The sequence below is a fragment of the Carcharodon carcharias genome, chromosome 1, assembly GCF_017639515.1.
Source record: "Carcharodon carcharias isolate sCarCar2 chromosome 1, sCarCar2.pri, whole genome shotgun sequence".
In the NCBI taxonomy this organism is placed as follows: domain Eukaryota; kingdom Metazoa; phylum Chordata; class Chondrichthyes; order Lamniformes; family Lamnidae; genus Carcharodon; species Carcharodon carcharias.
In genome coordinates, this window is record NC_054467.1 from 251,164,537 (window position 1) to 251,191,842 (window position 27,306).

Here is a 27,306-nt window from a genome sequence, read left to right on the forward strand (position 1 = left end):
TTATCTCTACCTTTTAGCCTATTTCGATCCCTTCCCCCCACCCCACCCCCACTAGGGCTATCTGTACCTTGCTCATCCTGCTTTCTACCCTTAATGTCACCTATTAGCACATTCCTTAGATAATATGACCACCTTCAACACCTCTTTGTCCTTTTGTCTATGACATCTTTTGGTTATCTCCACCTATCACTGGCCCTCTATCCAGCTCTACCTGTCCCACCCCCCCTTAAACCAACTTATATTTCACTTCTTTTCTATTTTTCCTTAGCTCTGTTGAAGAGTCATACGGACTCGAAACGTTAACTGTGTTCCTCTCCGCAGATGCTGTCAGATCTGCTGAGTTTTTCCAGGTATTTTTATTTTTTTTTTACTTTAGTAATGCTTGTTGAGGGATAAGTTTTGTAACAGGGGCAAACTCCCCTGCTTTTCTTTTAAAAAGTAAAATCATTGAAATCCACCTGAAAGGACAGAAGGGACCTCTGTTTAATATCTCAGCCAAAAGGTGGATTTTTAGAAAGAACACAGATTATTCTGTTAGTATACTTTATTTTAACATCAGACAGATAGATAGGTTGAGTGAGTGGGCAAACATCAGGCAGAGAGAACAATGTGGGGAACGTGAAGCTGTTCACTTTGGCAGGAATAAAAAAAGCAGAGTTTTACTTAAATGGAGATAGGCTGCAGAATTCTGAGGTGCAGAGGGATCTAGGTGTTCCAGTGCACGAGTCACAAAAAGTTAGCATGCAGGTACAGCAAGTAATTAAGAGGGCTAATAGAATGTTATCCTTTATCACGAGGGGAATTGAACGTAAAAGTAAGGACATTATGCTCCATTTATACAGGGCAATGGTGAGACCGCATCTCGATTATTGTGTGCAGTTTTGGTCTCCCTATTTAAGCAAGGGTGTAAATGCATTGGAGGCGGTTCAGAGGAGGTTTACTGGATTGATACCTGGAATGAGTGGGTTGTCTTTTGTGGAAAGGTTGGTCAGACTGGGCTAGTTTCCACTGGAGTTTAGAAGAGCGAGGGGTGAGTATACAAAACCTTGAACGGACTTGACAGGGTGGATGTCGGAAAGATGCTCCCTCTTGTGGGTGGGACCAGAATTAGGGGGCACTGTTTTAAAATTTTTAGGACAGAGATGAGAATTTTTTGCGCAACTTTGGAACTCTGCCTCGGAAGGTGGTGGAGGCGGGGTCATTGAATATTTTTACGGCAGATGGACTGATCCCCTTGCCTAACAAGAATCTAAGGTTAATGGGGGTTGATGGGGTTGTAGAATTAGTAACACAAAGGTTGAATGGTCGTGATCTTATTGAATGGGGGAGCAGGCTTGACAGGCAGAATAGCCTACTTCTGCAACAGAAACAGAATTACCTGGAAAAACTCAGCAGGTCTGGCAGCATCGGCGGAGAAGAAAAGAGTTGACATTTCGACTCCTCATGACCCTTCGACAGAACTGAGTGAATATTAGGAGAGGGGTGAAATATAAGCTGGTTTAAGGTGGGGGGAGAGAAGTGGAGGGGGGTGGTGTGGGTGTAGGGACAAACAAGCAGTGATAGGAGCAGATCATCAAAAGATGTCACAGACAATGGAACAAAGAAGTGTTGAAGGTGGTGATATCTAAACAAATGTAAAACACCTTGTCAAACAACAGGAGAGAAATGGAAAGCGCTGAAGGTGAACGAGGCAAAAGAGAGATACAGAAATCCTGTCGCAGAGAGGAGCAAAACTTCTTCAAGGTAGGCATTTCTTGAAGAGGAGTGGCAGTCAATTGAACACACATAAAAACAAAAAAACTGCGAATGCTGGAAATCCAAAACAAAAACAGAATTACCTGGAAAAACTCAGCAGGTCTGGCAGCATCGGCGGAGAAGAAGAGTTGACGTTTCGAGTCCTCATGTCCCTTCGACAGAACTGAGTGAATATTAGAAGAGGGGTGAATTATAAGCTGGTTTAAGGTGGGGGGGGGGTGTTTCCTGCATCTGCAGTTTTTTGTTTTTATCTGTGTTTAATTGACTGCCACTCCTCTTCAAGAAGTGCCTACCTTGAAGAAGTTTAGCCCCTCTCTGCGACAGGATTTCTGTATCTCTCTTTTGCTTTGTTCACCTTCATTGCTTTCCATTTCTCTCCTGTTGTTTGACAAGGTTTCACATTCGTTTAGATATCACCACCTTCAACACTTCTTTCTTCCTTTGTCTGTGACATCTTTTGATTATCTGCTCCTATCAGTGCTTGCTTGTCCCTACAACCACACCAACCCCCTCCACTTCTCTCCCCCCACCCCCCACCTTAAACCAGCTTATATTTCACCCCTCTTCTAATATTCACTCAGTTCTGTTGAAGGGTCATGAGGACTCGAAATGTCAACTCTTTTCTTCTCCGCCGATGCTGCCAGACCTGCTGAGTTTTTCCAGGTAATTCTGTTTTTGTTTTGGATTTCCAGCATCCGCAGTTTTTTGTTTTTATCTCTTGGCCTACTTCTGCTCCTATTTTTTATGTTTGTGCGAGTGCCTTCAGACTGTAACTTCTGTGTATAATTTTAAACACTGAGCATTTGTTGTGGAAAATCTGTTTAAGGGATGCACATGTTTAGTCAGGCACTCTTTTCCGAAGGGGAACCGAATCCTGGTTCAGCTGCACCATCTAGTGGATAGGATAGAAACTGCCAAACAATCACCTCAGCTCAAAGTACCTTCCAGCAGGTGGGAGGGTATTCAACAGCTACTGGACCAGGCCTTGACTGGACTGTGCTATAGTGATTTACCCCACTGCCTTTCCCCGACCCCCATCACTTCCTCACCCCCGGGCTTCTTCACCTAGGCCGGCCTCAGTTGGAATGTTTTCAAGGGCCCACTCCAGGACAGGCCCACCCTGACCAGTGCCCTGAAGCAACTCTCAAACTCAGTGATTCAATTTGATCCCAGGGCTGAGTTTCCAACTCAATAGGCTCTCCACCTCTAAGGCCACCTACTTCCACCTCCACGAAGCTGCCTCAGCTCATCTGCTGCTGAAACCTTCACCTTTGTTGCCTCGAGATGCAACCACTCCCAGGTCCCCCCGTCTTCCATCCTCCATAAACTTGGGGTCACCCAAAACTCTGCTGCCCGTGTCCCAACTCCACACCAAGTCCCGTTCAGGTGAAAGCTAATATGCAGGGCGTCGCCAAGCGATTAGGAAGACCAATGGTGTGTATCGCTAGAGGGTTTTGGGGTACAGGAGTAAATGAATTTTGCTTCAATTGGATACAGCCTTGGTGAGGCCGTGCCCGGTGAATTGTGCAGAGTTGTGGTCCTCTTGTCTCAGGAAGGACATGCTTGCCCCAGAGGGAGTGCAGCGGAGATTCACCGGACGAATTCCTGGGATGGCAGGACTGTGAATGACCTTTCGGAGAGAGATTGCAAGATTAGGTCTGTAATCTCTGGGATTTGGTAGAATGCGGGGCGATCTCATTAAATCCTACAAAAATCTTAAGGGGCTTGACTGGGTAGGTGCAGAAAGGCTGCTTCCACTGCCTGGGAGTTGTGGAAGCAGGGGACACAGTCCCCGAATAAGGGCCTGGCCATTTAAGACTGAGGGGAGGAGGAGTTCCTCACTCAGAGGGCACTGAATCTTTGGAATTCTCTACCCCAGAGGGCTGTGGAAGCTCAATCATTGAGGATGTTCAAGACAGAAATCGCTAAGCTTTCTGGAGACTAATGATCACCAGGGATTGTGGGGATGGTGGGAAAAATAGCCCAAGGAGTAGATGAGCTGCCATGATCCAGCTGAACAGCAGAGCAGGCTCGTCGGGCTGAATGGCCTTCTCCTGCTCCTATTTCCTACGTTCTCCTATCACCCTTGTGCTTGCTGAGCTACACTGGCTCCCAGTCAGGCAACACTTCAATTTTAAAATTCTTATCCTGGTTTCCAAATCCCTCCATGTCCTCACCACCACCCCTGCTCCCCCCTCTCTCTGTAATCGCCTCCAGCCCCACAACCCTCAGGTATCTGCGCTCCTCCAATTCTGACATCTCCAGTGACGTTCGCCCCACCGTCGGAGCAATTCCTTTTCTTCCGATGCGATAATGGTCAGGAACCTATTTTAGTGGTGGTGCTGCTGAAAGATAAACATCAGCCAGGTCATAAAAACAGAAAGACCTGCCTTTATATAGCACCTGCCCCACCCTCAGAACGTCCCAATGCGTTTTACGAGCCAACGAAATGCTTTTGAGGAGCAGTCACTGTTGTAATTTAAGAAGCGCGGCAGCTAACCTGCGCACAGTAAGATCCCACAAACAGCAATGAGATAATGACCAGGTTAAAAACAGAATTACCTGGAAAAACTCAGCAGGTCTGGCAGCATCGGCGGAGAAGAAAAGAGTTGACGTTTCGAGTCTTCATGACCCTTCGACAGAACTTGAGTTCGAGTCCAAGAAAGAGTTGAAATATAAGCTGGTTTAAGGTGTGTGGGGGGGCGGAAAGGGAGAGAGAAGTCGGGGGGTGGTGTGGTTGTAGGGACAAAGAGCAGTGATAGAAGCAGATCATCAAAAGATGTCAACAATAGAACAAAAGAACACATAGGTGTTAAAGTTGGTGATATTATCTAAATGAATGTGCTAATTAAGAATGGATGGTAGGGCACTCAAGGTATAGCTCTAGTGGGGGTGGGGAGAGCATAAAAGATTTTAAAATATTTTAAAATAATGGAAATAGGTGGGAAAAGAAAAATCTATATAATTTATTGGAAAAAAAAGAAGGGGGAAACAGAAAGGGGGTGGGGATGGGGGACGGAGCTCAAGACCTAAAGTTGTTGAATTCAATATTCAGTCCGGAAGGCTGTAAAGTGCCTAGTCGGAAGATGAGGTGCTGTTTCTCCAGTTTGCATTGGGCTTCACTGGAACAATGCAGCAAGCCAAGGACAGACATGTGGGCAAGAGAGCAGGGTGGAGTGTTAAAATAGCAAGCGACAGGGAGGTTTGGGTCATTCTTGCGGACAGACCGCAGGTGTTCTGCAAAGCGGTCGCCCAGTTTACGTTTGGTCTCTCCAATGTAGAGGAGACCACATTGGGAGCAACGAATGCAGTAGACTAAGTTGGGGGAAATGCAAGTGAAATGCTGCTTCCCTTGAAAAGAGTGCTTGGGCCCTTGGACAGTGAGGAGAGGAAGTGAAGGGGCAGGTGTTGCATCTTTTGCGTGGGCATGGGGTGGTGCCATAGGAGGGGGTTGAGGAGTAGGGGGTGATGGAGGAGTGGACCAGGGTGTCTGGAGGGAGCGATCCCTACGGAATGCCGATAGGGGGGGTGAAGAGAAGATGTGTTTGGTGGTGGCATCATGCTGGAGTTGGCGGAAATGGCGGAGGATGATCCTTTGAATGTGGAGGCTGGTGGGGTGATAAGTGAGGACAAGGGGGACCCTATCATGTTTCTGGGAGGGAGGAGAAGGCATGAGGGCGGATGCGCGGGAGATGGGCCGGACACGGTTGAGGGCCCTGTCAACGACCGTGGGTGGAAAACCTCGGTTACGGAAGAAGGAGGACATGTCAGAGGAACTGTTTTTGAAGGTAGCATCATCGGAACAGATGCAACGGAGGCGAAGGAACTGAGAGAATGGGATGGAGTCCTTACAGGAAGCAGGGTGTGAGGAGCTGTAGTCGAGGTAGCTGTGGGAGTCGGTGGGTTTGTAATGGATATTGGTGGACAGTCTATCACCAGAGATTGAGACAGAGAGGTCAAGGAAGGGAAGGGAAGTGTCAGAGATGGACCACGTGAAAATGATGGAGGGGTGGAGATTGGAAGCAAAATTAATAAATTTTTCTAAGTCCCGACAAGAGCATGAAGCAGCACCGAAGTAATCATCGATGTAATGGAGAAAGAGTTGTGGAAGGGGGCCGCAGTAGGACTGGAACAAGGAATGTTCCACATACCCCATAAAGAGACAGGTATAGCTGGGGCCCATGCGGGTACCCATAGCCACACCATTTATTTGGAGGAAGTGAGAGGAGTTGAAGGAGAAATTGTTCAGCGTGAGAACAAGTTCAGCCAGACGGAGGAGAGTAGTGGTGGATGGGGATTGTACGGGCCTCTGTTCGAGGAAGAAGCTAAGGGCCCTCAGACCATCCTGGTGGGGGATGGAGGTGTAGAGGGATTGGACGTCCATGGTGAAGAGTAAGCGGTTGGTGCCAGGGAACTGGAAATTGTTGATGTGACGTAAGGTGTCAGAGGAATCACGGATGTAGGTGGGAAGGGACTGGACAAGGGGAGAGAGAAGGGAGTCAAGATAACGAGAAATGAGTTCTGTGGGGCCGGAGCAAGCTGACACGATCGGTCTACCGGGGCAGTTCTGTTTGTGGATTTTGGGTAGGAGGTAGAAGTGGGCCGTCCGAGGTTGGGCGACTATCAGGTTGGAAGCTGTGGGAGGAAGATCCCCAGAGGAGATGAGGTCAGTGACAGTCCTGGAAACAATGGCTTGATGTTCAGTGGTGGGATCATGGTCCAGGGAGAGGTAGGAGGAAGTGTCTGCGAGTTGACACTCAGCCTCCACGAGGTAGAGGTCAGTGTGCCAGACAACAACAGCACCACCCTTGTCAGCAGGTTTGATGACAATGTCAGGATTGGACCTGAGAGAATGGAGTGCAGTAAGTTCAGAGAGAGACAGGTTAGAATGGGTGAGAGGAGCAGAGAAATTGAGACGACTAATGTCGCGCCGACAGTTCTCAATGAAAAGATCAAGAGAAGGTAAGAATCCAGAGGGAGGGGTCCAGGTGGAGGGAGAACATTGGAGATGGGTAAAAGGATCCGTTGAACTGGGAGAGGACTCCTGCCCAAAGAAGTGAGCCCGGAGACGAAGACGGCGGAAGAAGAGTTCAGCATCATGCCGAGCCCGAAATTCATTGAGGTGAGGGCGTAAGGGTATGAAACTAAGTCCTTTGCTGAGCACTGAACGCTCAGCATCGGAGAGGGGAAGGTCAGGGGGTATAGTGAATACACGGCTGGGGTTGGGATTGGAAGAAAGGGTGGGGACGGAGGGACAGGCAGGGGTGGAGGGTCCTAGATGGGTGTTGGTGTCGATGAGTTGTTGGAGCTTGCGTTCCTTAGCACTTGAGAGAAAGAGAAAAAGTTTCTTGTTGAGGCGTCGGTTGAGCCGAAGAATAAAATAAAACTGGGGGCACACGCAGCTTTGAAAAAGGGTACAGCGCTGCTGCTGGAGGGAGAGGTCGAGTGTGTTCATAAGGCGGCGCATGGCACTGAGTGTGGATCTCAGAATGTGACGGGAACAGCAGTCCGAGAAACGTTTTATGTCCCGGAGATACCTGTAATCCTGGGTGGGTTCAAAACATGAGGGGTGGAATTTCAGTTGAAATCCACGTGGGGTAAGTCGGAGACGGAGACAGTCACTGAGAAAGGAGATATGGCTGTGAAAGCGGGTTTTAGTAAACACCTTGTCAAACACCAGGAGGGAAATGGAAAGCAATGAAGGTGAGCAAGGCAAAAGAGAGGTACGGAAATCTTGTCGCAGAAAAGAACAGAACTTCTTCAAGGAGGTAGGCATTTCTTGAAGAGCAGTGGCAGTCAATTAAACACAGAGATAAAAACAAAAAAACTGCGGATGCTGGAAATGACCAGGTTACTTGACTGACTGATGTTGCTGGCAATACACATTGGCCATTGGGGGCCAACTTTTTTGGGTCATCGTTCCGGATTCCCACTAGCCTGTGTGTGAAAGCATCCGCAGTTTTTTGTTTTTTAAGCCTGTGCGTGAAGAAGTGCTTCCTGACATTACCCCTGAAACAGTTCAGCTCTAATTCCAAAATTAAGCTCCCTCCTTCTCGATTCTCCATTTCTTCACATCTGCCCCACTGAATCTTAATATTTAGAGCCTTGATCAGGTTACCCCTTGAATCTCCTATCGTCCCTGGGAAAACTAGCCAAGTTTATGCAAAGCGTCCTCATGATTTAACCCGTTAATGGCTTCAGGATGTCCTAAGGTATGTCATGTCCACAGTGTAGTCATGGTTATCATGTAGCTGTACAAACAGGAGAAAAGAGCACAACCAGAACTTGAGCAGAAAGAAAATAAATTTCCATTTCAATTCAACTCCCCAAAAAACATGCAGAGATCAAAACATTCACATAAAACATTTAAAAATATGGAGTACAACACATATTGATTGAGAGGAGAGCATTAACAGTACAAAGGCACAAATTTGGTGTACTTCAGTAAATATTGACTCAACTATTGCATCTCAAAAATCGATTAAAACAAGGCAACTCCTGACCTTCCTTGTGCTGAATCTGGATATCAAACGGCCAAGATTCATGGGCTTTCATTGGCCATTGCCTCCGTTCTTCCCTCGGCCTATTGGAAACTAGCACGGGAGAACAATGAGGGAGAGGAAGGCAAGACACAATATTCAACTCCTCCCCTGCCCAAACTCTTGCTACCTGAAGGATCACATGGGGTTAACCTGGTAGGATAGGGGGGGACGGGGGGACGTTAGGGTTGTCAACTCTGTTGGACGTATCTCAGTGGAGGTTTCATCACATGACCACTGGCCACCCACCCAGAGTTCCACCATTGGTCGCTCTCTGCCTTCCCCCACACTGATTGGTAAGAGAGCAGACTCATTATCCAATTAGACGATTCTTGACTCAATAAGTCCAAATAGCCTCTTTCCTCATCTGCGTGTTATGTCCAGCGAACAAAATCGGTCAAAGGAAACGGAAAAACAGACATTTTTAAAGCTACGATTTTTCTCCCGGAGTCGCTCACAACAGCGCGCCAGAGATTAACCTATTATTCCAATCATTCCATGAAGAATCCTGGACAATTCTCTGGAACTTTCTCCCCCAAAGCCCTGGTTGGGGCTGTGGGGTCAATTGAGAATGTCAAAGCTGAGAGAATGGTTTTGTTTTCTCAGGCAGGGCTATTAAGGGTTTCAGAGTCAAGATGGAGTTCAAACACAAGGTCAACCATGATCTAATTGAACGGCAGAGCAGTCTCAATGGCCGGAATGGAATTCCTCCTGTTCCTATTCCCGGAGGGTTTCCAACCTGCCTGCGGAGGCTGGGGGTTGAGGATGGAAATGTGCAGCTGAAGAGAGTTTGGGTGTGGACATCACTTCCCCCTCCACTGTTCTCCTCCAATGACATTCAACAGAAACTCAAGGAACAGCCCCCTCATCTTTTGATCAGGCACTTTGCCATCTTCTGGATTCAACACCCACTTCAACAATTTCGGATCCACTACTCCCATATCGTATATAGCTCCCACCTATCCCTTACCTTCTATTTCACTCCACCTGCTCCAACCCCTCTAAACCTGTCTAAAATCCATCAGATTTCTACTTCTCCTAGCTCTGAAGAGTCAGATGGACTCGAAACGTTAACTCTGTTTCTCTCTCCACAGATATTGCTGGACCGGCTGAGTTTTTCTAGCATTTTCTGTTTTTATTTCAGATTTCCAGCATCCGCGGTATTTTGCTTTTACCACTACTCCCACGCTTGTAGACAGCAAGTACTGGTAATGGTTCTATCGCCATTTACATCTCCTCCAGGCCCATCTTTTCTCTCCTCATTTACCATCTCCCTTTGGCCTTGCACCATCATCTCTTTTGACATTTAATCTCTTCTGCCTTTCAGCCTATCACAGGGCCCCTCATTTCTGCTTCCTCCCCTCCCCCAATTTCTCTGCCTCTGCGCTTGCATAAGACCTGTTAATCGCCAACATTTTCCAGTTCTGACCAAGGGTCATTCATTTGAAACACTATTCATTAGGAGAGAAATGGAGTTAAGTATTTCCTGCATTTTCTGCTTGTAGGTAAGACTGATTGCCCTGAGATACACTGATAAGAGGGGACCGAGTATTAATGGACAGGAGATGCTGGAACAAAAGGAAAATGAGGGGATGTGTACTATATACAAGATGCACTGCAGGAACTCACCAAGGCTCCTTCGACAGCACCTCCCGAACCCGCAATCTCTACCATCTAGAAGGGCAAGGGCAGCAAATGCATGGGAACATCACCATCTGCAAGTTCCCTTCCAAGTCACACACCACCCTGACTTGGAAATATATCGCCGTTCCTTCACTGTCGCTGGGTCAAAATCCTGGAACTCCCTCCCTAACAGCACTGTGGGTGCACCTACACCCCATGGACTGCAACGGTTCAAGGAGGCAGCTCACCACCACTTTCTCAAGGGGATTAGGGATAAGCAAAAATGCTGGCCCAGCCAGCAACGCTCACATCCCTTGAACGAATAAAGAAGAGCGACACCTATTTTTACCTCGTCATTCCTGGGTAGCTCAGGCCTCTGAGGCTATCTGTAAGGCTCCACACAACAGCAACCTTGGTGAAATACACACACTGGATGGGAACCAACACACTCCTCAACGTGTTGGGCTTAAGTAAGGCCATGGATACATTGGCTCAACTTTGACCCTTTTCCTTCCTGACTTCTCTGAAAACAAGCAACTTCCAAAATGGCCACCACTGGACGACAGTCAAACTGGAACAAAGGTCAGAGTTCAACTTTTTATAGGGATATATATGCATAATCTGATTGTCAACATAAGCCAATTGAGTTTTAACAGTAACGTAGTTTATGTATATACTTTTTTTTATTTTCTCCCTCTATTTCCAAGCCTTAACACCGTCAGCTCTCTTCGTCCTGTAAAGTTAGGGTTATTCCTGAGGGGTCATTCCTTTCAGAAAACGGTAAAGATTCTTTGCTCTCTGATGGCGTTCCTGCCAAGTCTGGAAACAGTTTAAAATCCTGATCGGCATTTGGTGACTCACTGCACACAGTGCCCATTTCGTGCTCTCCATTTGTGCCGGGCTTGAGGCCGATCTCCTCGGCAGGAGCCTTGTCGCAGTCGGGGCTCCCCTTTCCCCTCGCGTTTTCTGCCAAGTCCCTTTCCTCCCCGGGTTTGTCCTCTTCCAATTCTGGAACCCCGAAAGCCCCGTCCACCTGAGGGGCTCGAGCTTCGTCGGGCTCTGGCCTCTGCTGAGATTCTCGGCCTTCGCGTCGGGAAGCGGCGCTCTCCCCGAGATCGCTCTCCAGTCTGCCGTCTCCGCCGGAACCGGGCCCAAAGCCTGCGGCCTCCGCGCGCCCCTCACCACCACCTCCGGAAGGTGCCGCAATACCATTTGCATCCCTGTCTCCTGGAGGGGCCTGTTGCTGCTCACGAGCCTGCTCCTCTTCCGTGGCCTGCTGGGGAGGTTCCGGTGGAGGCGGCGAAGGCTTTATGAGTTGGTGGCACATGGGGCACGTTTTCTGCACGTACAGCCACCGCCGGAGGCAGGAGGTGTGGTAATAATGTCCGCACACAGTGACAACAGCCGTTCTCATGACCTGGGAGGAAGAAAGAAATCGCAAGAGGCAAACATTATTCAACACGTAGCAACCATTGAAGCAAACGCTTCAATCTCCATTTACTCTGCCATCACCTTGCTCATCGACAAGCGGCACTGCAGCAACTCACCAAGGCTCCTTAGACAGCACCTTCCAAACCCACGACCGCTACCATCTAGAAGGACAAGGGCAGCAGATAGATGGGAACACCACCAGCTGGAAGTTCCCCTTCAAGTCACTCACCATCCTGACTTAGAAATATATCGGCCGTTCCTTCACTGTCGCTGGGTCAAAATCATGGACCTCCCTCCCTAACAGCACCGTGGGTGTACCTACACCACATGGACTGCAGCGGTTCAAGGAGGCAGCTCACCACCACCTTCTCAAGGGCAACTAGGGATGGGCAATAAATACTGGCCCAGCCAGTGACACACACATTCTACGAAAGAATAAAAATTAAATCTGTGGGAGCACCTTCACTACTAAGGCCAAGTTTAAGAACTACTTTTAGATTTCCTAGCAGCTGAAATAGTTTCTCTCTTATCTACCCTATCAGTTCCCCTTTACATCTTGAAAACGTCAATCAAATCCACCTTTAGCCTTCTAAATTCTAGAGAATACAACAATGGTTTGCGTAATCCCTCCCCGTAACCTAACCCTTTGACGCCAGGTTGATGCAGTTCAGATAACCAGGCCGTGAAGGATAGAACTAGAACCTGGACTCAGGAGCTTTTACTTAGAAGACACACCTCATGTATTGTGCGCCTCCAATCGAACAACCAACAGAGATCTGCTCCTCTATATGATGAGCACAAGTGAATTCCCAATAAATACCCATCAGCCTGGAGACAATCAAACACCCAAATGTTAGAATTAACACAGGCTTCATTCTAGTAAACCTACACTGCACTCCCTCCAAGCCCAATATATCCTTCCTAAGGTGTGGTGATCCTCAGGGGACACGGCAGGGTAGATACCGTGGAGGATGTTTCCTCTTCTGGGGGAGACTAGGACCAGGGGACAGAGTTTAAGAATAAGAGGCCTCCCTTTTAAGACTGGGATGGAGGAGAAATCCTCTGTCTCTCACAGGGTCATGAGTCTGTGGAATTCTCTTCCCCAGAGAGCAGTGGAGGCTGGGTCATTGAATTTGTTCAAGGCGGAATTACAGATTTTTGATAGACCGGGGAGGCGGTGGGGGGGGGTGGTGGGCGGGTGGTCAAAGGTTATTGGGGGAGGGAAACAGGAAATTGAAGTGGAGACCACAATCAGATCAGCCGTGATCTTACTGAATGGTGGAGCTAGCTCTAAGGGCCGAATGGTGCTCAATTCTATTCGGGACGATGAGTGGAAAGAGCCTCCTGCTCCCAAGTCCCAAGTTCAGATGGTGCCCTGAACTGTTCACAGTATTCCAGGTGTGAGCTAACCAGACCTTTGTACAGCTCAAGCATGACTTCTGCCCCCTTGTATCCTAGTCCTCTAGATATGGAGGCCAGCGTTAGCCTGTCTGATTATTTTCTGTGTCCATTCATGACATTTTAATAATCCATGAGCCGGGACCCCTGACACCATCCCTGCACTGCCCAATCTCATCCCAGCCCACCCAAAGTCTCGTTGAATCTCCGCTATCCCGAGCTTATCACCACTGAGGAAATTACCTGCTCAGTCCTCTGTAGTCACCACGTGACAGGTTTTGAACACATTTGCCCACATTGAAATCCATTGGCCACAGTTTTCCCCTTTTACTTCACCTATGAATATCTCCTTGCAATTTTACATCATTTCCATAATTTAAAAACAAAACACCAAGTTTGAGTTTCAAACGTCTGAAGGAGGAAGGGGGAAGGGGGAAGGGAGAAGGGGGAAGGGGGAAGGGGGATGGGGGATGGGGGATGGGGGAAGGGGGAAGGGGGAAGGGGGAAGGGGGAAGGGGGAAGGGGGAAGGGGGAGGGGGAAGGGGGAAGGGAGAGGGGGGGAAGGGGGAAGGGAGAGGGGGGGAAGGGGGAAGGGAGGGGGGGGATGGGGGAAGGGAGAGGGGGGAAGGGGGAAGGGAGAGGGGGGAAGGGGGAAGGGAGGGGGGGATGGGGGAAGGGAGGGGGGGATGGGGGAAGGGAGGGGGGGATGGGGGAAGGGAGAGGGGGGAAGGGAGAGGGGGGAAGGGAGAGGGGGGAAGGGGGAAGGGGGAAGTGGGAAAGGAGAGGGGGAAGGGGGAAGGGAGAGGGGGAAGGGGGAAGGGAGAGGGGGAAGGGGGAAGGGAGAGAGGGAAGAGGGAGAGGGAAGGGTAAGGGGGAAGGGGGAAAGGGAAAGGGAAGGGGGAAAGGGAAGGGGGAAGGGGGAAGGGGGAAGGGGGAAGGGGGAAGGGGGAAGGGGGAAGGGGGAAGGGGGAAGGGGGAAGGGGAAAGGGAAGGGGGAAAGGGAAGGGGGAAAGGGAAGGGGGAAAGGGAAGGGGGAAAGGGAAGGGGGAAAGGGAAGGGGGAAAGGGAAGGGGGAAAGGGAAGGGGGAAAGGGAAGGGGGAAAGGGAAGGGGGAAAGGGAAGGAAGCTTGAAAGCCAAGGGAAGAATTGAGGAAGAGGTGCTTAAACCGACAGCACATTTAAGACTGAAGAACGCTGTGTAGGAAGCATAGCAAACAACTTTCACCTTCCCCATGGGCACTCCTGACCACCCCATCTCTTAAAAAAAAAAGTTATTTTGTTCACTCTTGTGATGTGGGAGTTGGTGGCAAAACTGGTATTTACCACCCACCCCTCAATCTCCATTTGATACAGCAAAGTGGCTGGCGAGGCAGCTAGGAGTTAAGATGTGGGGCTGCTTTGCAGCTTTATAATGTAGGCCTGTGCCCACTAGAGAGAAGACCAAACTCAAACGTACGAATTAGCAGCAGGAGCAGGCCACTCGGCCCCTTGAGCCTGCTCCTCCATTCAATAAGATCATGGCTGATCTGACTGTAACCTCCTGCCTACCCCGATAACCTTTCACCCCTTTGTTTATCAAGAATCGATCTAGCTCTGCCTTGAAAAACATTCAAAGACTCTGCTACCACCATTTTTTGAGGCTCACTACCCTCAGAGAAAAAAATTCCCCTTATTTCCGTCTTAAATGAGCGACCCCTTATTTTTAAACAGTGACCCCTAGCTCTAGATTCTCCCACAAGAGGAAACATCTTTTCCACATCCACTCTGTCAAGGCCCCTCAGGATCTTATACATTTCAATCAAGTCGCCTCTTCCTCTTCTCACAAAGGACCTTCATGGCCAGACGTGACATTTTAGGCCCGTCTTTCTGGGGCTACATTTGAACTCTGACCTGACCGCCCACAACCCCCAACCCCCACACCCGCTACATCCCTAGAGGCGAAAGGTCAGTATCTAGCCCACTGCGCCAACGTCGCACCCGAGAGGTGTTAGCTGTGGCTCTGTTGGCAGCACTCCCGCCTCTAGGTTGCCGGTTCAAGTCCCACTCCCTGAGCCCAATAGTCCAGGCCGACCCTCGCAGTGCAGCACTGAGGGAGTGCTGCACTGACACCTGTCAGGCAAGATGTTAAACCAGGACGCTGTCTACCCCATGAAGAGGAGGGTTGGAGGAGAAAGAGAGTTTTCCAGAGGCGTTCGGTCCAACGTTGATCCCTCCTCCAACGTCACTAAGACAGACCGTCTGATCACATTCGCTTTGCTGCTTGTGGGATCCTGCTGTGCGCCACGTTTCCTACAACAACAACAACAGGGACTACTCCACATCAGAGCGAGGCCCTACCTGGTAGCAAATGGCGCAGACGTCAGCGTAGTCCTGGAGCTGCTGCTGGGAGGCGCGGGGCAGCGAGCTGATCTTCCGAGCTGCCTCCCTGCGGAGGAAGAAGCTGTTCCAGCCAGCGCGTGCCCGCAGCCAGACGTTGAAGTAAGAGTGGACGACGATGACCGAGGCCCCCATCCAGCTCCACTCGCCGAAGATGGACTCCACCGCACCGTAAGCCACCACGCACACCGCCACGAGGAACTCCAGGACCCGGCACGAGCTGTTCACGTAGTAGATGACGTCCTCCAGGTTCTCAATGGCCTCCCTCCTCAGATCCTCAGTCACAAAAAGCCCGTAGATGAAGAGGGTCCCAGTCACCTGGAAAAGGGAGGTTCATTATTACAGCAGGGTGACCATTTTGTGCCCATCAGTGGGCATCATTTGACCCTGCCCTTGGGACTACTTCAAATGTTGATTAATACCTTTTATTAACCAAAATGTTAATCCAGCCAATTACATGCACCGTCCACGAGTTTGGGACAAACAGTTACTCACAAGCCAAAGACTCGTGTCAGAAGCGTGCTGTCTGTACTGCTCTCGCCAACCTAAACAAGACTAGGTCAAAGTTTCTCATGCTCACCGCTGCACTGTATCTTTATATGAATCACATCTCCTTGGCATCATCCTGTGCCCATATTGCCTGGATCTCATTGGAATGTATAAAATTCTCAGGCAGCTTTACAGAGTGGACACAGAGGCTGTTTCCTGTAGCTGGAGAGTCTACAACTCAGGGTCATAGTCTCAGGATAAGGATTTGGGACTGAGATGAGGGCAAATTACTTCACTCAAAAGGGTCTTTGGAATTCTCCACCCCAGAAAGCTGTGGATGCTCCACATTGTCTCATTAAACACTCCCAGGGCAAGTTCAACATGGGCTAAATACAGAGTAAATCTCCCTCTACACTGTCCTCATCAAACGCTCCCAGGGCAGGTACAGCACAGGGGTTAGATACAGAGTAAAGCTCCCTCTACACCGTCCCCATCAAATACTTTCAACACAGGTACAGCACAGGGTTCAAATTAAACTGAATCTCCATTGTACCGTGTCCAAGGCTAATACATCATCCTGAGATACTGTGCCTCGAGCTGAACACCGTGCTCCAGATGGGGTCTAACCAAGGCTCTGTAATACTGGAACATCACTTCCTTCCCCACTGTATTCTAGTGCCATTGAGATAAAGGCCAATATTCCAATAGCCTTTTTGATCATTTCTTGTACTTGTGCACTGGTCTTTTGTGACGTGTATGTGGACACTAAACCCATTTGCTCCTCCTCCTAGTCTCTCCCCATTGAGAAAATGCTCCCATTTGTCCTCCTCAGAGCTAAGTGGGAAGGATTGTAGCTCCCAATGACGGGTCTAGTCCTCAGACTTGGGCGTTTACAGCACAGAAGGAGGCCCAACCTTATCCCTTTCCATAACTATCCTGAATCTAACTGAGTTATGGTCACTATGTCCAAAATGCTCCCCAGGGTCACACAGACTCAAAATGTTAACTCTATTTTTCTCGCGACAGATGCTGTTGGACCTGCTGAGTTTTTTTCCAGCATTTTCTATTTTTGTTTCAGATTTCCAGCGTCCGCAGTTTTTTGCTTTTATCTGAGTGCTCCTCCAGTGATAAGCCTTCCACCTGTCCGGGCTCACTTTCGAATATTAGGTCCAGAACTGCCCCCTCCCTTGTTGGGCTTTCTACCTACTGGCTAAAAAAATTCCCCTGGATGCAACTTAAGAATTTTGCTCTCTCCCTACTTTGCACACTAAGACTATCCGAGTTATTATTCGGGTAATTAAAATCTCCTACTATTGCTGCATTATTCTTACACTTCTCTGAAATTTGGTTACAGATTTGATCCTCTTTCTCTCCCTGGCTGTTTGGGGGCCAATAGTACACACCCAACACTGTGGTTGCCCCTTTTGTGGCTTTTGTTTCTACCCGTATGGCTTCATTTGATGATCATCCCTTCTCACTGCTATAATTGATTCCTTGATCAAAATTGCGACCCCCACTCCTCTTCTATCCCCCTCTCTATCTCGTCTGGATGCCCTATAACCAGGAATGTTGAGCTACCAATCCTGCATTTCTTTTAGCCAAGTCTCGGTCACAGCTCTATCATCTTACTCCCACGTGCCTATCTGTGCCCTCAGCTCGCCTGCCTTATTCCTCAGGCTCCTTGCATTAAAATGTATTCCATTTAGCCATGTTAAACTCACTTCTTTCTTATCTAGCCCATGTTTCCTCTGCCTTCCAGACTCTCTAATTCCATCTCAGCTGCTCTCCTCCCTGAACTATGTTTCAGGATGCCATCCCCCTGCCAATTTAGTTTAAATCCGCCCCAACAGCATTAACAAACCTCCCCGTGAGGATATTGGTCCTGTTCCTGTTCAGATGTAACACGTCCAACTTGTACAGGTCCCACCTCCCCCAGAAACAGCCCCAGTGCCCCCAGGAATCTAAAGCCCTCCCTCCTGCACCATCTCTCCAGCCACACATTCATCTGCTCTATCCTTCTGTTCCTATACTTACTACTGCGTGGCACTGGAAGTAATCTGGAGATTACTACCTTTGAAGTCCTGATTTCAATTTCCTACCTAACTGCCTAAAGTCTGCTTGCAGGACCTCATTTCTCTTTCTTCCCTATCTTATTGGTCCCAACATGGACCACGACCTCTGGCCGTTCACCCTCCCCCTTCAGGATGCCCTGCAGCCGTTCAGTAACATCCTTGGCCCTGGCAGCAAGGAGGCAACATACCATCGTGGAGTCACATCTACGGCCACAGAAGCGCCTGTCTACTCCCCTCATGAATGAATCCCCTACCACTATTGACCTTCCACACTTCTTCCTCCCCCACTGAGCAGCTGGACCACCCACAGTGCCATGGCCTTGGCTCTGAGGAACTGTCACTCTCACCATTTTCCAAAGCCGAAAAACGGTTTGCGGGCGAGATGCACTCAGAGGATTCCCTCACGACCTGCCTGGTCCCCTTCTTCTGTCTGGCTGTCACCCATTCCCTCTCTTAAGCTGCGGGGTGACCGCACCCTGAAACGCGCTGTCCACGAACCGCTCAGCCTCATGAACGCTCCGCAGCGCCCCCCAGCTGCTGCTCAAGCTCCAAAACCCAGAGCTCCAGCTGCTCCAGTCGGAGGCGCCTCCTGCACACATGGTCATCCAAACAACCAGGGGCATGCACATAGCACAGGATGTGCAAATCACGGGACTGAGCTCCTCAGACACATCTTAACTAATAGAATATGGGCCCTTGATTTTATTTTACCCTTTATTTTACCCTTACTCCTGCTTGAGTATAGACTAGATGTTAGATCCTCTAGATAGACTAGATCCTCCAGGTGCTGCTGACTGCCTGTCCCGGAGTCCTCCTCTCACACCCTCCTCTAGGTGCTGCTGACTGCCTATCTCGGAATCCTCCTCTCTCTCTCCTCTCGGTGCTGCTGACTGCCTGTCCCAGAGTCCTCCTCTCACACCCTCCTCTAGGTGCTGCTGACTGCCTGTTCCGGAGTCCTCCTCTCACACCCTCCTCTAGGTGCTGCTGACTGCCTATCCCAGAGTCCTCCTCTCACACCCTCCTCTAGGTGCTGCTGACTGCCTGTCCCAGAGTCCTCCTCTCACATCCTCCTCTAGGTGCTGCTGACTGCCTGTCCCAGAGTCCTCCTCTCACATCCTCCTCTAGGTGCTGCTGACTGCCTGTCCCAGAGTCCTCCTCTCACACCCTCCTCTAGGTGCTGCTGACTGCCTGTCCCAGAGTCCTCCTCTCACATCCTCCTCTAGGTGCTGCTGACTGCCTGTCCCAGAGTCCTCCTCTCACATCCTCCTCTAGGTGCTGCTGACTGCCTGTCCCAGAGTCCTCCTCTCACACCCTCCTCTAGGTGCTGCTGACTGCCTGTCCCAGAGTCCTCCTCTCACACCCTCCTCTAGGTGCTGCTGACTGCCTATCTCGGAATCCTCCTCTCTCTCTCCTCTCGGTGCTGCTGACTGCCTGTCCCAGAGTCCTCCTCTCACATCCTCCTCTAGGTGCTGCTGACTGCCTGTCCCAGAGTCCTCCTCTCACACCCTCCTCTAGGTGCTGCTGACTGCCTGTCCCAGAGTCCTCCTCTCACATCCTCCTCTAGGTGCTGCTGACTGCCTGTCCCAGAGTCCTCCTCTCACATCCTCCTCTAGGTGCTGCTGACTGCCTGTCCCAGCGTCCTCCTCTCACACCCTCCTCTAGGTGCTGCTGACTGCCTGTCCCAGAGTCCTCCTCTCACACCCTCCTCTAGGTGCTGCTGACTGCCTATCTCGGAATCCTCCTCTCTCTCTCCTCTCGGTGCTGCTGACTGCCTGTCCCAGAGTCCTCCTCTCACACCCTCCTCTAGGTGCTGCTGACTGCCTGTTCCGGAGTCCTCCTCTCACACCCTCCTCTAGGTGCTGCTGACTGCCTATCCCAGAGTCCTCCTCTCACACCCTCCTCTAGGTGCTGCTGACTGCCTGTCCCAGAGTCCTCCTCTCACATCCTCCTCTAGGTGCTGCTGACTGCCTGTCCCAGAGTCCTCCTCTCACATCCTCCTCTAGGTGCTGCTGACTGCCTGTCCCAGAGTCCTCCTCTCACACCCTCCTCTAGGTGCTGCTGACTGCCTGTCCCAGAGTCCTCCTCTCACACCCTCCTCTAGGTGCTGCTGACTGCCTGTCCCAGAGTCCTCCTCTCACACCCTCCTCTAGGTGCTGCTGACTGCCTATCTCGGAATCCTCCTCTCTCTCTCCTCTCGGTGCTGCTGACTGCCTGTCCCGGAATCCTCCTCTCTCTCTCTCTCCTCTAGGTGCTGTTGACTGCCTGGCTCAGGGTCCTCCTCTCGCACCCTCACACACTTACATTGTTTGACCATGTACCAAGAACATTCCTTCTGTGTCGTGACCTCCTGCTCACTTGTTACAGACACCACACTAACTCGCAGCTTTATCTTAGTACTGTAACCCCACACCTCGCTTAGGGGGGATTAGAAAGGGCTTAAGAACACATACAAAGAAAACTATACAAACTGAACACGAGCGAGGTGTTACGTACTTAGAACCTTACTGCACAGGAGGTGGCCATTAGGTCCATCATGCTTGTGCTGGCTCTTTGAAAGAGCACTCCAATTGGTATTCTGCTCTTTTCACTCCTACCCCAACAAATCTTTCTCCTTCAAAAATCTACCCAAATCCCTTACAAAAGTGCGGTACCCAGAATCGGAGACAGCAGGCTAGCTGAGGCCTAACCAGTGATTAATAAAGTTCACTATAAATTCCTTGCTTTTCTACACTATGCCTGAATATGACTTTTTTTAAAAAACAGCCTTCTCAACTTATTGCTCCGCCTTCAAATATTTGCGTAAAAAACTCCAGAGCTCTCTGCTCTCTTTAAAATTACACCAATCATTTTATATTGCTGCTCCTCATTCTCCTGAGCAAGGTCACTTCACACTTCCCCGCCTCTGCCCATTCCACCAGCCCGTGTCTTCCTCAAGTCTGCAGTCGTCATCCTCGTTATTCACTACATCGCGAAACTTCCTGCAAAGTTGGAGGCTGAGACCCGTGTAGCCAAGCCCTGGTCATTAACATATACCAAGGTGCCCTTTAACCCTACCCACCTGGAGAGAGGTCAGGGCACTGCTGGAGATGATGATCAGCAGCCAGAAGTCCATCTCGAAGAACTGTGCGATCCGATAGGCCATGAAGCTGGGAAATACTAACAGGAAAAGGCACATGGTGACAGCGCGGAAATGCTTCCATAAACTCCTGAGCAAGGGGGAGGGGGTGGGAGGGATACAAAAAAAAAGGTGGAAAATAAAGAATTCAAGTTAGAGATAGGTGATTGGTCCCATCGACTTCCATTCAGCCCTTAGCTGGGGATCGTGAACCAGTTCCAGAATGAGATCCCTTCCCCGGGGAGCACCACCCCCCCCCACCCCCCACCCCCACCACCCACCCCACCTCCTCACCACCACACCCCACACCCCGGGGAACAACCCCACCTGCCTCCCCTCCCAGCATTCCCCCCTCCACTAGGCTGACCAGTAAAGGAGAGACCCCCCCCACCCCCGAGGGGAGACCAGGGAAGCAAACCCCTCCCAGGGAGACCGGAATGAACAACCCAAACTTTTTCTATTCATTCACTGGCTGGGCCAGCATTTATTGCCCATCCCTAGTTGCCCTTGAGAAGGTGGTGGTGAGCTGCCTTCTTGACTGCAGCAGTCCGTGTGGTGTAGGTACACCCATAGTGCTGTTAGAAAGGGAGCTCCAGGATTTTGACCCAGCGACAGTGAAGGAACAGCGATATATTTCCAATTCAGGATGGTGTGTGGTTTCGAGGGAACCTCCAACATGTATCTGTTGCCCTTGTCCTTCTAGATGGTAGTGGTCGTGGGTTTGGAAGGTGCTGACTAAGGAGCCTTGGTGAATTCCTGCAGTGCATCTTGTAGATGAATTTTCCGACATGGAAACCAACTCAAGGGCGAAATCAGGTTCCACTGTGATGCCCCTGGTGGTCGACCAGCTTCCCGGTCAACTTCAAAACCCAATGAAGTATAACAGGCACTCTGGCCGAGGCGCTGGGAGATAACTGGGATCCGGAGCGCACCAAAGAGTAAGCTGGGAGAAGCTTCAGAAGAGAATGTCGGCAGGTCCTGACTCCAGAGACATGCCCACCCCGTGTGCCCTCCTCACCCCACCTTTCTCACCTGTTTCTGGAAGCCCCCAGTGCAAGGACGATGGGGTCAGTGATTTCCAGCATTGACTGCAGGATGGAGGCCAAGATGATGAAGAGGATGATGCTGAGCAGGAAGGTGCGCTGCAGAACGTGCAGGTCAATCAGGTCCGTCTGCAGGGCCAGCAGTAGAAAGGTCACCCCTTCCGTCACACCTCTGGGCAGAGAATAAAATTACAGCGGGGAAAAAGCAGCACCACGCCTCCGTGCGGGATTACTATTTTTAAACCACAAGCTGGGACACCAACAGGAAATGTTGAAACTCTCCCATGTAACTTGCTTTACTGAGATAGGGTAGTTAACTCAAAGGTGGTAAGAAACAGTAATAGGCCATTCATCCCATCAAGCCTGCTCCGCCACTCAGTATGATCATGGCTGATTTGATTTTGGCCTTAACAGAACCTCCTTGCCTGTCCCCCTTAAACATTTGACCCCCCCACTGTCAATTAAAAATCTGTCTAATTCGGCCTTGAATATATTCAATGACCCAGCTCCACTGCTCTCGGGGGAAAGAGAATTTCAAAGATGAACATAGGGCTTAGGAGGAGTAGGCCATTCAGCCCTTCGAGCATGCTCCCCCATTCAATAAGAAACTTCTCATCCCCGTCTTAAACGGGAGACTCCTTATCGTTAAACTGTGCACCCAACCCCCCGCCACCCCCACCCCCCCGCCCCCCACCCCACCCACCGCAATCCTAGATTCCCTCCTGAAAGGAAATATCCTGTCAACATCTAGCCTGTCAAAACCCCTCAAAACCTAGTATGCTTCAATAAGATCACCTCTCATTCCACTAAACTCCAATGAGTATAGGCCCAATCTACCTTTCTTCGCAGGACAACTGACTTCCACCTGAACTCCAAATTCCCATCCCGACCCCCTCACTAGAACAACGTAGCACCCACAACCGTCTGGGGTGCAGGATTCCAAAGATTCACAAACCTCTGAGTGAAGGATTTTCTCACCTCTGTCCTAAATGGCTGACCCCTTATTCTAAGACTGTGCCTCCTAAGTGGGAGCATGAGGGGGAGGAGTAAGGTCAGAGTAAGGCAAGTGGCAAGAGGAAACTGAGCCCCAACGTTATAAACACAGAGAGCTAATAGGATAGAAGATTCGATCTAACAGTTCTGGCCAACACGTTAAATCAAACCACTCTGACGAAGCTCATGTCAGATTGTCACCGGACCAGTAATCCAGAGGCCCAGGCTAATGCCCAGGGAACATGGGTTCAAATCCCACCAGGCTGCTGGTGGAATTTAAGTTCAATTAATAAATCGGTAAATAAAGCTAACCTAGTAATAGTGCCCATTAAACTACCAACAACTGTCATAAAAACCCCACCTAGCTCACTAACGTCCTTTAAGGAAGGAAATCTGCTGTCCTTACCTGGTCTGGCCTACATGTGGCTCCAGACCCACAGCAACATGGCTGACTCTTGACTGCTCCTCTGAAATAGTCAAACAAGCCACTCATTCCTAAGGCACAGAGGCAAAAAAGCTGGACATGCCAGTGCCACCCATATCCCACAAAAGAATAAAACAAAATCTCTCTCAATGATAGACCTTCCTTCCTATCTTGATTGTCCAGCCCTGGGACGCTATCCTTCATCTGCTGAGCTCACACCATGCACGGGTTTATCATGTTTCTTAGGGAAATCTATCAACATGGTCTCTCCTTATAACTGCCAGTTCCCTCCAGGTACCTGCACAATCCCTCACTGCCACCCACAACCCTCCTGTTGGACTCAAATCAGTGGCACCCATCCCCACCTCCACTACGTCTAACTTTAGATGTTGTCACCACAGTTAAGACACAGTTGACCAACATTTAAGCCTCAACCAACATCACCTCAAGAGCTGGGTCTGGGTTCAAACCCCACTTGAACACCAACTCAGGCTGATGCTCCCAGTGCTGAGGGAGTGCTGCGCTGCCAGAGGTGCTGTCTTTCGGGCGAGGCTTTAAACCAAGGCCTCATCTGCACCTCCTCAGCAGGGATGCAATAGGTCCCCAGGCCCGGTGTCCTGGCCAATATTTATCCCACAACCAGCCTCACTATTTTTAAAAAAAACACAATCAGATTGGCTGTTTGTGGGATCTTACTGTGTGACAGTTGGTTCCCTACGTCATAACAGTGACTACACTTCAAAAAAATTTGTTGTAAAATGCTTTTGGATGTTCTGAGATGGTGAAAGATGCTGCACAAAGGCAGGGGTACCAGGCTACGGGATAGATCAATAGAGAGGCAGTGGCAGACATTTAAGGGGATATTTCAGAATACTCAGAATAAGTATATTCCTACTATAAATAAAAATAACCACCATCCGTGGTTAATTAAGAAATTAAGGAAAGTATCAAACTTAAGGAAAAAGCACATAATTGCACAAAGATGAATGGCAGGTCAGACGATTGGTCAGAATATAATAATGGCAGAAAGTGACTTAAAGGTTAATCAGGAGAAATTAGAGTATGAGAGGAAGCTAGTTAGAAATGTAAAAATGGATGGCAAGAGTTTCTACAGGTACTTAAACAGGAGAAAGAGTAGGTAAATTAAGTGTTGGTCCTCAAGGGACTGAGAATGGGGAGTTACTAGTATATAATAAGGAAATGGCAGATGAAATGAACAAATATTTTGCTTCTGCGTTCACTATAGAGGATACAAAAACATTCCAGGAGTAGCTGTGAATCAAGAGGTGGAAAGGAGAGAGGAATTTGATGAAATTATAATCACTAGAGAAGTGGTACTGAGCAAACTGATGGAGCTGCGGGACTGACAAGTTTCCGGGTCCTGATGGACTTCATCCTAGGGTCTTAGAAGAGGTGGCTACTGAGATAGTAGATGTGTCAGTGTTAATTTTCTGGAAAGGTCCCGTCAGACTGGAAAGTAGCAAATATTGCTATTATTCAAGAAAGCAGGCAGCAAACAGGAAACTATAGGTCAGTTAACTTGATAGCTTATATTTCAACTCTTTCTTGGACTCGAACTCAAGTTCTGTCGAAGGGTCATGAGGACTCGAAACGTCAACTCTTTTCTTCTCCGCCGATGCTGCCAGACCTGCTGAGTTTTTCCAGGTAATTCTGTTTTTGTTTTGGATTTCCAGCATCCGCAGTTTTTTTGTTTTTATATAGGCCAGTTAACTTGATGTCTGACTTGGGGAAGGTGTTGGAGGTAATCATTAAAGAGTTTATACCTGGGAACTTGGAAAAACTCAAGGTAATTGGTAAGAGTCTGCATGGATTTGTGAAAGGGAAATCCTTTTTAAATGATTTATTGAAGTTCTTTGAAGGATTAACATGCACCATGGATAAAGGGGAGCTTGTAGACATGCTGTACATGGATTTCCAGAAGGCATCGGATAAGGTGCTACATTAAAGGCTATTGCTGATAATAAAAGCTCATTGCATAGCAAGTAACATAGCACGAATAGAAGATTGGCTGGTTGACAGAAAACATAAATGACAGTATACATAAATGGGACTTTTTATAAAAACAAAAAAACTGCGGATGCTGGAAATCCAAAACAAAAACAGAATTACCTGGAAAAACTCAGCAGGTCTGGCAGCATCAGCGGAGAAGAAAAGAGTTGACGTTTCGAGTCCTCATGACCCTTCGACAGAACTTGAGTTCGAGTCCAAGAAAGAGTTGAAATATAAGCTGGTTTAAGTTGTGTGTGTGGGGGGCGGAGAGATAGAGAGGTGGGGGGGTGCTGTGGTTGTAGGGACAAACAAGCAGTGATAGAAGCAGATCATCAAAAGATGTCAACGACAATAGAACAAAAGAACACATAGGTGTTAAAGTTAAAGTTGGTGATATTATCTAAACGAATGTGCTAATTAAGAATGGATGGTAGGGCACTCAAGGTATAGCTCTAGTGGGGTTTTTTTTTTATACAATGGAAATAGGTGGGAAAAGGAAAATCTTTATAATTTATTGGAAAAAAAAGGAAGGGGGAAACAGAAAGGGGGTGGGGATGGGGGAGGGGGCTCACGACCTAAAGTTGTTGAATTCAATATTCAGTCCGGAAGGCTGTAAAGTGCCTAGTCGGAAGATGAGGCGTTGTTCCTCCAGTTTACGTTGGGCTTCACTGGAACAATGCAGCAAGCCAAGGACAGACATGTGGGCAAGAGAGCAGGGTGGAGTGTTAAAATGGCAAGCGACAGGGAGGTTTGGGTCATTCTTGCGGACAGACCGCAGGTGTTCTGCAAAGCGGTCGCCCAGTTTACGTTTGGTCTCTCCAATGTAGAGGAGACCACATTGGGAGCAACGAATGCAGTAGACTAAGTTGGGGGAAATGCAAGTGAAATGCTGCTTCACTTGAAAGGAGTGTTTGGGTCCTTGGACGGTGAGGAGAGAGGAAGTGAAGGGGCAGGTGTTGCATCTTTTGCGTGGGCATGGGGTGGTGCCATAGGAGGGGGTTGAGGAGTAGGGGGTGATGGAGGAGTGGACCAGGGTGTCCCGGAGGGAGCGATCCCTACGGAATGCCGATAATGGGGGTGAAGGGAAGATGTGTTTGGTGGTGGCATCATGCTGGAGTTGGCGAAATGGCGGAGGATGATCCTTTGAATGCGGAGGCTGGTGGGGTGATAAGTGAGGACAAGGGGGACCCTATCATGTTTCTGGGAGGGAGGAGAAGGCGTGAGGGCGGATGCGCGGGAGATGGGCCGGACACGGTTGAGGGCCCTGTCAACGACCGTGGGTGGAAAACCTCGGTTAAGGAAGAAGGAGGACATGTCAGAGGAACTGTTTTTGAATGTAGCATCATCGGAACAGATGCGACGGAGGCGAAGGAACTGAGAGAATGGGATGGAGTCCTTACAGGAAGCGGGGTGTGAGGAGCTGTAGTCGAGATAGCTGTGGGAGTCGGTGGGTTTGTAATGGATATTGGTGGACAGTCTATCACCAGAGATTGAGACAGAGAGGTCAAGGAAGGGAAGGGAAGTGTCAGAGATGGACCACGTGAAAATGATGGAGGGGTGGAGATTGGAAGCAAAATTAATAAATTTTTCCAAGTCCCGACGAGAGCACGAAGCGGCACCGAAGTAATCATCGATGTACCGGAGAAAGAGTTGTGGAAGGGGGCCGCAGTAGGACTGGAACAAGGAATGTTCCACATACCCCATAAAGAGACAGGCATAGCTGGGGCCCATGCGGGTACCCATAGCCACACCTTTTATTTGGAGGAAGTGAGAGGAGTTGAAGGAGAAATTGTTCAGCGTGAGAACAAGTTCAGCCAGACGGAGGATAGTAGTGGTGGATGGGGATTGTTCGGACCTCTGTTCGAGGAAGAAGCTAAGGCCCTCAGACCATCCTGGTGGGGGATGGAGGTGTAGAGGGATTGGACGTCCATGGTGAAGAGGAAGCGGTTGGTGCCAGGGAACTGGAAATTGTTGATGTGACGTAAGGTGTCAGAGGAATCACGGATGTAGGTGGGAAGGGACTGGACAAGGGGAGAGA

The 27,306-nt window shown here is 49.4% G+C and overlaps 1 protein-coding gene across 4 annotated transcripts in view; it reads right to left on the reverse strand.

Annotated features, from left to right (window-relative positions):
• Positions 1–10,105: 10,105 nt before the first annotated feature.
• LOC121284943 (RING finger protein 145-like) overlaps positions 10,106–27,306 on the reverse strand; it is a 39,224-nt gene continuing 22,023 nt past the window's right edge. For all 4 annotated transcript variants that reach the window (XM_041200931.1, XM_041200911.1, XM_041200939.1 and 1 more), the window contains 4 exons: positions 21,831–22,013; positions 20,742–20,889; positions 15,084–15,440; positions 10,106–11,334 (listed from right to left, as the gene is read on the reverse strand). In XM_041200931.1, coding sequence (XP_041056865.1) covers positions 10,636–11,334; positions 15,084–15,440; positions 20,742–20,889; positions 21,831–22,013 — 1,387 coding nt within the window. In that variant the 3' untranslated portion in view covers positions 10,106–10,635. The remainder of the gene's footprint in view (positions 11,335–15,083; positions 15,441–20,741; positions 20,890–21,830; positions 22,014–27,306) is intronic.